This window comes from Tetrao urogallus (assembly GCF_951394365.1).
Source record: "Tetrao urogallus genome assembly, chromosome: 2".
Taxonomy (NCBI): Eukaryota; Metazoa; Chordata; class Aves; order Galliformes; family Phasianidae; genus Tetrao; species Tetrao urogallus.
The window spans coordinates 82,332,924-82,345,498 of record NC_136814.1 but is presented as its reverse complement, the minus strand read 5'-3'; the positions used below and the strand labels follow the sequence as shown (position 1 = coordinate 82,345,498).

General features: G+C 33.8%; 1 protein-coding gene across 1 annotated transcript in view; it reads left to right on the top strand.

The window, feature by feature from the left end:
- ADGRB3 (adhesion G protein-coupled receptor B3) overlaps positions 1-12,575 on the top strand; it is a gene marked incomplete at both ends in the record, with an annotated part of 445,134 nt that overhangs the window by 210,838 nt on the left and 221,721 nt on the right. Inside the window, one exon of the mRNA XM_079532449.1 lies at positions 10,452-10,646. Coding sequence (XP_079388575.1) covers positions 10,452-10,646 — 195 coding nt within the window. The remainder of the gene's footprint in view (positions 1-10,451; positions 10,647-12,575) is intronic.

The following is a 12,575-nucleotide window of genomic DNA, read 5'->3' as shown; positions in this document are numbered from 1 at the left end:
ATCAAGCAATAGCTTAATGAACAGAAAAGTAAGCATCACAGATTATATATCAGACTTTTTTTTTCTTCTGAATTTCTTGTGTACTTCTAGTGTGTTTGCAGTAAGTGCTGCTTTGCAATATGAAAATGCTCCTAATCAAGTGTTTTCATAATCAAGTTTCAAGACTCTTACCAATGTTTTGTGCAGCTAAGGAGTATTTTGCCCATTGATGCACAGTTTTTTAAATGTGTTCTTGAGAAAGTGCTGGTTAAAACAAGGAAAGAATTAAAAATATCTGTTTTATTATGAATGAATATGAAGTTAGATGGCTAAGATCTAGTGGCAGAGAATATCCTTTCTTAAGTTCCTTCTGTGTTGTTCATAGTCACATATACGGTCACACTAGACTTTATCTGACAGGAAAGAATTCCTCTGATTTCTCTAAGTCTACGATTTTTTTAGAGTCCAGAAGTTTTGTTCTTTCTGTGAGATAAACATTTTTGTTTGCTTTTTGTTTTGCTTGTTTCTAGAGACTATTTGTGCATTTTACCAAATGAATTTTTCCATAGAAGAAGTTAAGGACCTTGTTAAATGCTATTCTCTGTTTCTACTTTTACAAAGGTTAAATTGAAATCCTTTGGTCAACTAACATATTTTAGTTGCCTTAAGGAATATATTTTATATGTAGAAAGCAGATTAGACGATGATCTAATGACCCAATCTTAGACTGTATCGGACTAGTAAGTATTCTCCTCATTGCTTATTATCTTTCTTTGATCTGGGATAATTATTTTAATTAAAATTGTTTAGTTGAAATGCTACTTTGTTAATTGGAGCTAATATTTTATTTTATATGTTTTCATAAAAGAAAGATGTCTCCAAAATGTTCTACAGTGATATTCTGAATCCCTGAAATTTTATAAGTAGATCAAACTTTATATAACTCCACTGACTGAATACATTGTCAAGTCAGATTTAAAAACACCATGAGAAAATATAAACTGAATCAGAAGGCATTGTGTCTCCTTGTAGCACAAAGTTAAAGCAAAAGCCATGCTACGTAGGTGTATTTAGGCTGTCAGAATCTAGCCACTTGAGCTGTGTAATTGATAATTAGTGACAGACCAAATTCCAAGTAAATTTTTTTTTGCATTTACTTCCTTTCTAGAACTTCCTGTGTACTTCAGTAAGCTATTCATTTTTCTTGTTTCAACAATTTCTGTTTTGATCTGTTTTATAGAACTTAGTTCTAGAAAATGAGCATTGTGAATACTTGACTTCCCGTGCAACCTTTTTTTGAATCAAAGCATTTTTCATAGAAAGACATCTAGTCTTCAGTATAGAAAGTAATTCAATTGAGAATGCATTCTTCACGTGCTTTGTTATTGGTGGTAGTGGTGGTGGGGTTTTTGCAGTTCTCAATTCCCATCTTCTTTCAAGTTTCAGTCCTTTCTTTTTTTCTCTTTTTTTTCACTGTACTAGTCAATGAAATAATCTAATAGTGAGTTCTGGGTGTTTTGAATCAGTGGAATTAAACCAGTACATTTCAAGTGGATTGAATCTGCTGAGAAGTTTCATGCTCTGTGCTGATGTTATTCTTTCTCTTTCTTAACTGCCTTTATACAGTGTAAAACCTTTGCTGACAACAAGAAATTCAGCTATTGTTGAATTCACAACTGGATGCGAGTGCACGCAAGACCAAAAATAAAATCAGTGGTTAAGAGTTCAAAAGCCTACTTAGGATAGTAGAAAAAAAAAAAGATAGTTGAGATAAAAGAGTGGTTGAAATGCCTCAAGTAAGACTTACTTATTTTCACTAAGTTTTTGAGGGATCTGCTTAAATGATATTAATGCATCACTGCCTTGCCACACACTTGTACCTAGAGTGAGACTTCCTATGATGGCTTTTGGACACTCCAGTTCATAAGAGATTTGTAGTATACTCATAAATAAAATCATCTTTAATATTATTAGAAAACCTATGTTCAGTTGCTTAGATGAAAATAAGGTACTAATTTCTGCCAATTTGAGCGACATAACCCCTAAATCAGACATGCATTCATGCCAAACTGGCTTCTTTTCTATCAGAAGAAAAAACAAAAAAAAAACAACAAAAAAACCACTCTTAATTGTAAAGATTTAGGAAGAAGAAATCTCCATATGAAATATCACACTAGCATTAAGACATTAACATTTATGAAGTATGGGAACTTTTGCAGGTGAACTTTTGCATACCAAAATGACACTATTGCCGTAAAAATGTTACTTCTAGTTCATAATGTAATTGTTTCCTCCCTTTCAACAACAGAGTTATTCACAATTTTCTGGGATCTTAACTAAAATATGATTTGATAAAAAGAACTCTAAGGTGAATAGTGATTATCTCAGCTGCAATTCATTAGACACGATGTTGTTTTTCCAAATTATACTACAAAGACAGTATTTCAGTCTGTCCTCAGTGAAATGACTTGGAAATCAAAGGTTTAATACTAAAAATGTACTAATTCTTTTTGCTGGATTAGTGCTTCATTTCTTTTTATATAGCTGCAGAGCAAAGCAGGCAGGATTATTTTTGTAGATTTGAATACATAGACAAAAGTAACAACGTTATCCATTTACCTCAGTCTACCCTATTGCTGCATGCCAACTCTCCTCATCTTCTCTCCTTCAAAGCATTTGAGAAGGGGAGTTAATTGTTTGTTTTCCTTGCCTTATCTCCCTTGTAAGCCCAGAATCTACTAGAGTCAGCTCTGTCTTGTCAGCTGCATAACTTTACGCGAAAATGACAAACTATTTTTCTATTTTCTCTCATCACAAAACAACTGATTGAGTGATTGTGGCAGGCAGCACTCTTCCCCTGCCTTACTCACATTTTCCAATTCTGCATTAGAAGAAGAAGAAAAAAAACTTCTAAAAAAGTTAATAACAATTCAGTTGGTTGATTGCTTGATGGTAAAATCGCTCATTTGATTGTGGGAAATCTCTGCCTGCTCAACCAAACCTATTGCACAGACAGAAGTGTTGATTTTTGTGTGTTTCAACACCATTCTTTAAAGTTAATATGCCATTCTCAGTCTCTTAACAGATCTGTTTCACTTTTTGTAAATAAATGCACATTTTGCCAAATCTACTCCATCCCAAGTGAATGGTTACTCTTTTCATAACTGACTGTATCAAAATAGGTACCAGAAATCAGCAGTTAGGATGAGAAGAAAATATCTTTAAAGCTATCACAGTGCATTCTCTGTACATGAAATTTACTGCTTGAACTCAACAGACACATATATCCAAAGCCAAAAGATGCTATACAGTGGGAGAAAATATTTTCCTTCTGTTCTGCATAAGCATATCACATTTTAATTCAATTTGAATATGTTGTTTATCTTCCTTTCTGCTTTTGACTATCTGCTTTCCAATATAAAAACAATCCCAGTTGTTAAATTCAAATAAAAGTGCCCACTGTCATCTCAGCATCCTCAATCATGTTTCAGCATCTGGTTTATGAACGAATAATCTGTGTTAAATTATATGTGCTCTCACGAATGCTGCTGCTGCTGCTGCTGCTGTTTTATGGAGAGGTCTGCTGCAGCAGTGAGCAGCTGAGTTCTCCCCAATCACACTGATATTCCTCACCAGCCAACGTTGCAGCCAACAGGTGAATTCCACTAGGGTATGGGCAGAAAGAAAACAAGGGATGAAGGCCCTGTAGGGACTCAAGAAAGAATTAATCTAATTTTTCCTTTAAATCTACAGAACTGCAGGAACCCTCATTCCAACTCAGCTCTCAGAGTGACTGCAGGATTCTGTGTAGATGAATAGCTGTAAAACACCATTCTCACACTTCTACAGTCATCCCTTTGCCTTATTTGCTCCATTACTTCATTTGTTGCATTCCCCACTATATTTAAACACAGATTTGTTAAGCTTGTGAGACACAACAGAAAATTTTATGGCCCATTACTTAATGCAGGGCTCCCATGCAGAGTTTAGGGCTCTCTTCTAGTGCTATTCTGCTTGAAAGAACAATTCTGATTTGTCCTTCAAACAGAAGTGAGCATGATTCAAATAACTCTGCAGAAATACAAATTCAAATAAATATATAAAGTGCATCAATTAAGCAGAGCTTTATGTTACAACAGAATTAAACAGAATGGCCACATACTACAAAAAAAAGAGAGAGATGTCATTTGTAGCATGTACCTTTGTGACCTCCCATTCAGTCAATATGGGGAGCCAGGAAACTTTTCCTCAAGCAATGTTATGTCTGTCATAAAATGAAAACAAGCCTCTCAGACTCATCGTTTTTTTTTCCTCTAAACTCTTGCTCTTGTCATATTGCATTACACGTAGGTAACACAATTCTTGAAGACATGCCCTCTGGTTAAAAAAGGAAACAACAATAATAAGAACAAGCTTTTTCACACAGCATGTCAACGTGAGCAGGATTTAATCAAAGATAATTGGAGCATTCAATAACAGTACTTCATAAAATAATAATGCAAATCCTGGTCAACAAACACGGTAATCAATATAAGCAAAATGTACAACCTAAAGAAGTCATCTGTTTAATGATTATTCATTCCTCATCTCTAAATCCATTTGTCACTCTAGTAAAGAGCAATTTTATACCCTTCCTATTTAGATATGTTGAATCCATGAAAAAATTAAAATACTGAAATTTTATAATGGCTTTCTCTGATACCTGTTTAGTAACTAAAGGATTAGAATAATTGACAGTATTGACATTGACAATAAAAAAAAAATTATAGAATCAGTTAAAGTGGAAAAAGATCTCAATATAATGGAAATTCTTGCAAGAGAAAGTGATAAAAAAAGAAAGCACAGACAGAGCCAAACACCTCTAAACTGTTCACATTCTTGATCTTATAATGCATTAGATTGCCATATATGATAGATTATTTTTTTCATGAATTTGTCAATATGCCTCACCATATACAGGGGAATACATACAGTTCTCTGACATTTGTGCAGAGATGCATAAGGTCAGGGTCTAGAAGAGCACAGGTTCTCTGCTGTTAAGGTTGTTCTTTTTCTCTCTAAAAAGAGTAAATAAGTGAATAGATAAATTACTGCTTTGATGAATATTTTGCCTAAAAATACTGGAAGTCTATGTGAGTGGACAATTGTTTCTATACAATAAAACAATTCTTAATTTCCTTAATGTAAATTAGGAGTAAGTTCCTTAAATCACAGGGTTCTACTTTTGATAGGTTGCCATTCAAGTTATTTGCAGGGACATCTTACAGAATTATAGGAAAGAAAGGCAATCCATGAGGTCTTCCAGACCGAAGTCTTTCCTCTCAGAATCAATTATACTTACTTTATTTCAGCTTTTTGTTATTCTTGATCGTTATTAAGGCCCTAAGTGTGCACAGTATCTTCAGGTAAAATATGATGCATCATTACCTTTTCTGTTGAGAAGTTCTCCTTAATATATATCTTTAATCTTAGTTGACACAGCGTATACCAATTATTTTTTTCCTCTTCCATTATAAATAAAGGAAATATGTTACTTCCTCTCTTCAGAAACTGTTTATTTATTTATCTGTTAGATTGAGACTACCAACTAATTTCACTAATGCCAAAGTAGGAAATTGCTTTTTATTGCTTTAGAAAATTCCATCATAAAATGCTGAATGTATGGATAGAGGTGGAAAAGATTCGTATAAAATCAGGTTATAAGTGTTCAGATACATATTTGAAGATGCATACCTTTATCATTATACCACACACTATTTCTTTTAAAACTTGTGTGAAATGGAATTCTTGTACACTGAAACAGCTTTAAAATTATATGTATATATGTTAAGGAAAAGTAAATGAAACTTCTAGATTTTGTGTTCTGAAATAGTTAAGGGACTGTCTGCACACCCTATAACTATATATTCCTCAAATACAGAAGGGGGAGCTTTCTCACAGTGACTTCATGTTATAGTTTACACATCAGCATGCTGCATGAGTTCAGTTCAGGATTGTGCCTGTGGGAATATTTTAGCTGCCAAAAATATATTTTCTGCCTTTTTTTATTTATGTGCCTCTCTTTGAACACACAGGTCTCAATGTTGTTAATATAACTTCAATGTAAAATCATTACTTAATATTCAGTGCAGAATTCAAGCCCGAAGATTAGTGGCCATAGAGGCTAGGTAACATGATTCTGAGTGTTTAAGATAAGATTTCAGGAACTGTGAGCTGTTTCCTAGAGGAACTTACATTCTCAATAACTTTTTTTTTTTTTTTTTTTTTTTAGTAATTCAGGTGACTTTTGCAGGTGATCCAAAAATTCTTGTATTTTCCATGTGTTAAATTCTTAATGAAAAATGTTTTATAAAATATTAGCGTTGGATTGTGGAGGCACAAAGCAAAGTGATTTGCAGATTATGAGCAATTTCAAGTCATATTTTTATTTGACAATATTTTTCCTCACTTCTGTCTAAGGCTTCCTAACCTGAGTTCTTATATTCTTTCTATCATAAAACTATAATGACTTTTTGTAATTCCAATCCATGATTACAACATCACATTAAAAATAACTTTAAAACAAGATGACGTAATTACTATTCAGCTTAATCATTCTTTTGAATCTTTTATGGGTTTCTTGAGGGTACACTGTTTTCTATCCTTTCAGACTCCATCAAGCTATTTGTTTGCAATAGTTGTGATGCAGTAATAAATTTATAATCTGAAGCCAGAGGCGTAGTAGCTCTGACATTGTGAAAAGACATTTTTATTGGGACATACTTTCTAATAAATCAGGGGATAAAGACAGCTGGACCCTGAGTCAAAGTCCAGTTAAACATTTCAGTAATTTTTCAAATATATAGCATATACTGCAGGCAGCTAGAGGTTGGACTGACAATTGAAGTATCACTTTAACAGCTGCTTCATTTCACTATCTCTCGGCTCATAAACTTTATTTTTAATGATCCTGCCTGTAAGACCACTAAAAAATGACCTTCACAGACAGCTACAAGGTCCTACAGTGGTGACCAAAATTATCTTCCTTTGAGAATGCATAATATCACAATGACCATAGCATAAAAAATAAGAAATACAGTGACAAAGTCATTATGACAACCGCTGATTAGGAAATACTGTATTTTCACACTGAAATACACTTGTAGTTCTGCAAGTAATCCAAGAAACAACACTTTCAACTCTTATTATTTTGGACATTTGCTTTAATAGTGCTACACCAGTTTACATCAACTGAGTGTATGGCCTGTGATTTTAAACTTGTGTCCATGAGCTGATACTACAGAGGGAGTTTACCTGTCTATTCTGTTTTTTTCCAGGCTATAAACAATCTTTCCACTAATTGACTCTAATTTTCAGTCTTTTTCCCTATCTAAACACAATGTACCTTTTTTGTTCTTTGTTTTTCAAACTACTTTGTCCTACTTGTAAGGATATGCTGCTAGGACAGAAGGTTCAGAAGAGGTAGTTAAGGATCAGAAGAGGAAACTTCAAGGTTGGAGCGTGAGAAGTTAAAAGATGTGCAAAGTGTACAAGTGGTGTGACCCAAGGAAAAGTTGTCATACTTTTACTGGAAGCTGAGCTTTCTGGGTAAAACTTAAAACATTCCCAGATTGAGCTGTAATTTTAAGAGTCCATTAGTCTTAGGTAGTTTGGATCACCCGCAGCACAACCATTGCTACTTTTGAAGTAGATGTAATAATTTACTTTTGTGGTACTGTGGTGACTTGCTAGACCACATTTACCACCATGTCCAAAAACAATCAAAATGTCATGCTGAAAGAACTGAAGAGTGTAGTATAACTCCCATTTCTACTGCTGGAGATCTGTAAAATTCTTCACTGAAAACAGATCTTTACACAGTTTTGCTTGCTCAAACGCTTAGAGAACAGTCAAACACAGGAATGTTTAATTTATGATTTGCATCCAAAATGCAGCTGAAACCACCAAGATTTCTGTGTGCAATCCATAATCCAAAACCAACAATAAATTGTCTCTTACCATCATTAAAATATGAGTTTAAAGTCTAGCAGGAGTGTGGAAAAACAAATTGGGGGATGGTGTTCATACAGATGGAGGAAAAGGAAGCAAAATAATGCAGTATGAAACAGCCTGCTAAATACTCCTACATCTTTCCTATCTTTTTTTTTTTTTTTTTTTTTTTTTTTTTTAATATAGGCATAAAAGTGTAACAGGGTTTTTAATGAGGATTGATCACTACTGCTGTTACTGAAATTAAAAGAACCTCTTTGTTCTCTCTGCACTTAAGTCCTTCTCACGTTATGTCCTGAGGCATGTGTCAGATTTGGGGGTTCTGCCTTATGGACTGCCTTTCATATTGTATGTCCTTTGTGCTTTACCAAAGATACAGACATTAAAAGCTGGAAATTTCACTGGGGTTAGTGAAGATCTAGACAGTTACAGCAAAACTTCCACTATTCTTCTACTGTGGTAGTTACTGACCTTTTTGTTTGCCAGTCAGACCCAGTGCATGATAAGATAAGGTAAATGGCAGGATTTCAAAGGGAAAATAAATCACAAATAAAGTTCTTTGTTGCTTTCATTCATTCTCAAGAAATTAATAGTTCATAATGCTATTTATCCACAAAGTTAACTCAATTTTCTTCTATTGTCATACCTTTTTCTTTACTGTAATTTTCCTTCAACATTACTTTGAAGGCCTCATAAAATGAATGAAAACAACACAATAAAATTGCTGAAAGCAAATTTCCTGTATAATTACTTTTTTTCTGATTGTTTGTTTGCTCAGATGGTTGGTTTAAGACTGAGGGAGGTATTTCTGCTGAAAAATTTGTCAAAGAAAAAGAAAAAAGAAAAAAGAAAGTGACAGGCTTATTTCTCCTCACTGATTTTTTTGAAAATATTTGATTGTACATTGATGCTTGTACCTTTGTACTCATGGCTCAAAGTGTGTCCATTGCTTGTCTATCCTGCAACAGGCATGTGTATATCCCAGGCAAACCCAGTGCTTCATAGTTGTTCAAAGTCTTAAGTATTCTTAGGGTGTGGACTTGACTCTTGTGGTTCATAACAATCCCCACCTGCTGTAAAGATGACTTAAGAGTGTAGACATAACTTAACCTAGCCACTTAGCCCTACTCCAGCTGTGTTACATGTATATGATTCATATCAAGACCAGTTGAGAGTGTAACTGAAGTACAATGCTACATGATGAATAAAAAAGCTATTTAGATCATACACATCAGAAAATTATTACATTTTTAATGGGAAATTTTCATGAAAATTATTTTGAACCCTTTGAGCAGTGCTCTATTTTTACTACATTCTCTGTATTGTTTTGTTGTGGGTTTTTTGTAAGTGAAGCCACACATACCCACACAAAATGGCTGGGGAATTCTGTAAGTGACAAAGATCTTTAACTTTTTCCTTGCGCTTCACCACTACACTACATTAATTTAGTTATGATCCCCTGCAGATGTCAGTAACAGGGACAGGCTTAAAATCAATTGAAGATGCATTTTAGGAGATGGTATTGGCATTTTAGTAGCCATCTGAATAGAACTTTTTCTTTAACCCTCCTGCTTATGCTGTTGTCTATCTCAGGTCATTTAACTTTTATTTAATGTAGTTTCAATTTGGAAGAACTTGTATAAAATGCTATGTATATTTAAAAGAAAGATGTTTAAAATATGCTCACTTTTTCAGCCTTTGTGCATCTTGTGACATCTTTGTGATATGCTATGCATCTTTTCTAAAGCTGAACTAAGTTTTAAGAGGTGATCGGATCCACAAGTTCAGTTTCTTATCAGGGCAATTATTACCAGCATATGCATTTTGGATTACCCTTAACACTTGTCCTGTACTGGTCTGCTAGGAGGGCTATAGCTAAAATAGGCTCTATTGGTTGCTATACTGGAGCAAATCCTAATTCTAAGCTTTGCATGTCCTGAAAAACTAACACGATTGTTCCAAGTTGTGCTGCTAGTATTAGAAAAGGGAGCACCATCCAAATCTCACTTTTGTATTGACTGTGTAAATTGAGCCGTAAGAAGTGAAGGGTATACTTCCATGGAGTGAACTATACAAAATATTTACTATTTACTCCTTTCAGAGCTCTTAGTTGTTTATTGAGTGTCAGTATTGGATCTGTTCTTTTGGAGAAGTTCCTTGCATCAGCACAGCAGTAGATTAAAGTCACAGTCCAGTCCTTTGGGTTCCTTTAAGAATGTGGATTTTGAGATGTTGCTGGTGTCCTAGGAGAAGCAAACAGGTGAAATAGAACACCTACAAATCTGTCAGTATAAAATTTGTGATTCTCTGATAAAGGAAAATGTGGTCATCATACTCTACTGCTAGTTTGTCTTCACTTTAACAGGATGAACTTTGTTATAATAGATTTATTAGTTAATATTATGTTGTATTTTGAATTTATTATACCTTTTTTTTTTCTCAGTAAAGTAGGTTCTGATATTCGTTTTGTTCTTCTGGTACAGATCAAAGAGCACCTCGCAAAGGGACAGAGAATGTTGGCTGGTGATGGCATGTCCCAGGTAACAAAGACACTATTGGATTTAACACAGAGGAAAAACTTTTATGCAGGAGACCTTCTGATTTCTGTGGAAATTCTCAGGAATGTTACAGACACATTTAAAAGAGCAAGTTACATCCCAGCATCAGATGGAGTACAGGTAAGAGACGCACTGGAAGAGAGTGATTCAACTGGTGCAGTTTATGTCAATACATTGAATGTCACATATTTGCACCAATGTGGAAATTATTTCTGAAAGATAGATCTAAACATTGTTTACTATGAAACTAAGATATACACCTAAAATAGAAAAAGATTCAGCTGTATTTAATGAAAAAAACAAATGAACATTATATGAGAAATAACAATACAATATTTCTACATAATGGACTGGATGAATTGTTGTGCAGTGTTTATAAAATAAATATTTTACAGGAAATATGGATTAGGATATTGGTTGCATCCATATTTGGGAATTTTAGAAATTTTTCAAAGACCATAAGTATACATAAGTGAATGTATATAATATTTATGGAAAAAAGATATTTCATAAATTAATTATTAAGTTTTAATGCAGCTTGTGTTTAAGTTTTTTCTTACGTAAAAGTAACTCAGATCATAACTACACCTTGGAATCTATGTGTGCAAACATGTATGTATGTATCTTTGAAAAGCCATTTTTTCCAGAGTTGTCTTCAAGAGCTTGCTATTACATTTTCAGTTTTCTTACATAATTTTCCACATAGAAAAAAGAACTTCCATATGAAACTAAGGTCTATTGCATTATCCTGAAGCTAGCTGAAAGTTATGTATTTTGATCTGTGTTTCCCAAAGAAATGCTTTGAAAGTAATGCCTCCTATTTCCTTATGTTGGCCCACTGTGTCAGAGGCAAATTTTGGTGATATGGTAGTTGAGGGTGTACCTTCTAGCAATATTCTATTATGTCTTATTGCCATTTTTATAGATGGCAGCAGAGGGGCAGTCTGACAAAATGGTGTCTGACTGAAAGTGTATATAAAACAAAGGTGTGTCACTGAATCCTCCATGTGGAAAAAAATTTGCACCTACTGGCATGCATTGACACTTTTGAACATTTGTGGAGACCAAAAAGTAGATGTGAGCACAATTAGGTGGTAGGTGGTCTGTTTCAGCAGTGGCAACAGTGGTGTGAGAGAAAAGCCATGTTCTGAATAGCCATGCACAGCTGTCACAATAGGAAATGAAGAGCATTTCTACCATCATCCATGTGAATTGGGTAATGGTGGTAACTGTTGAAAAATAGGGTTATTTGTTATGTCAAATACTGTTATTGTTCTTTCTGCATGTGTTGTAGATTTCATGGATATAAATTGGAGACATTACTTTCAGAGCAACCTACATTTTAACTGGTCATTTTCTCATGTGGTTCTCTCGTTAGGATTTTTATTTTTATTTTTATTTTTAATTAAATAAAGTTCAATATCTTTTTCTACCTTCAGCAAAATTTAACTATGAAATGTTATTTTAATTACTGCATTGAACAATCTCACAGTCCAATATGATTTTGTCACGGTTTGCGGGCACCATAGAAATCTTAGGTGGAAACAACATTAAGAATCTGCTTGATTTGAACAGTTTTGTTCATGGGTTTAGCAGATCAGGCCAATTGGAATTTACATATATTAGAGTTTTATTCCCTTTTCCTGCTAATGAAAATGCCAAAAGTTTTGTTCAGTTTAGCTGTGTAGAACTTTTGCCAATATTCTTAAATATATTCTGTCAGAACTGACTGAGGAAAACTATTTGTACTGTTTTAGTAATTTTTAATTAATCATTATCAAGTGAAGAAATACGAAAAGGCAAAAGCTGGTAAGGGATATTATAAAGGAAATAAGGAATATTTTCTCAAACTAAAGAAATAACTGCCTGAATATCAGAACTGTTAAATCCGATCTGGAGGTGAAAAAAAAAAAAAAGGCACAGAATTTCAAAGAGAAAAAAATGAAAAGTTGAACAAATTGCAAACTTAGGTGAAATTCTGAAAACCAGTGTAAAATGTTCAAAAAAAAAAAAAAAAAAAACGGAATGAAGCATGCTTTTTGTACAAGA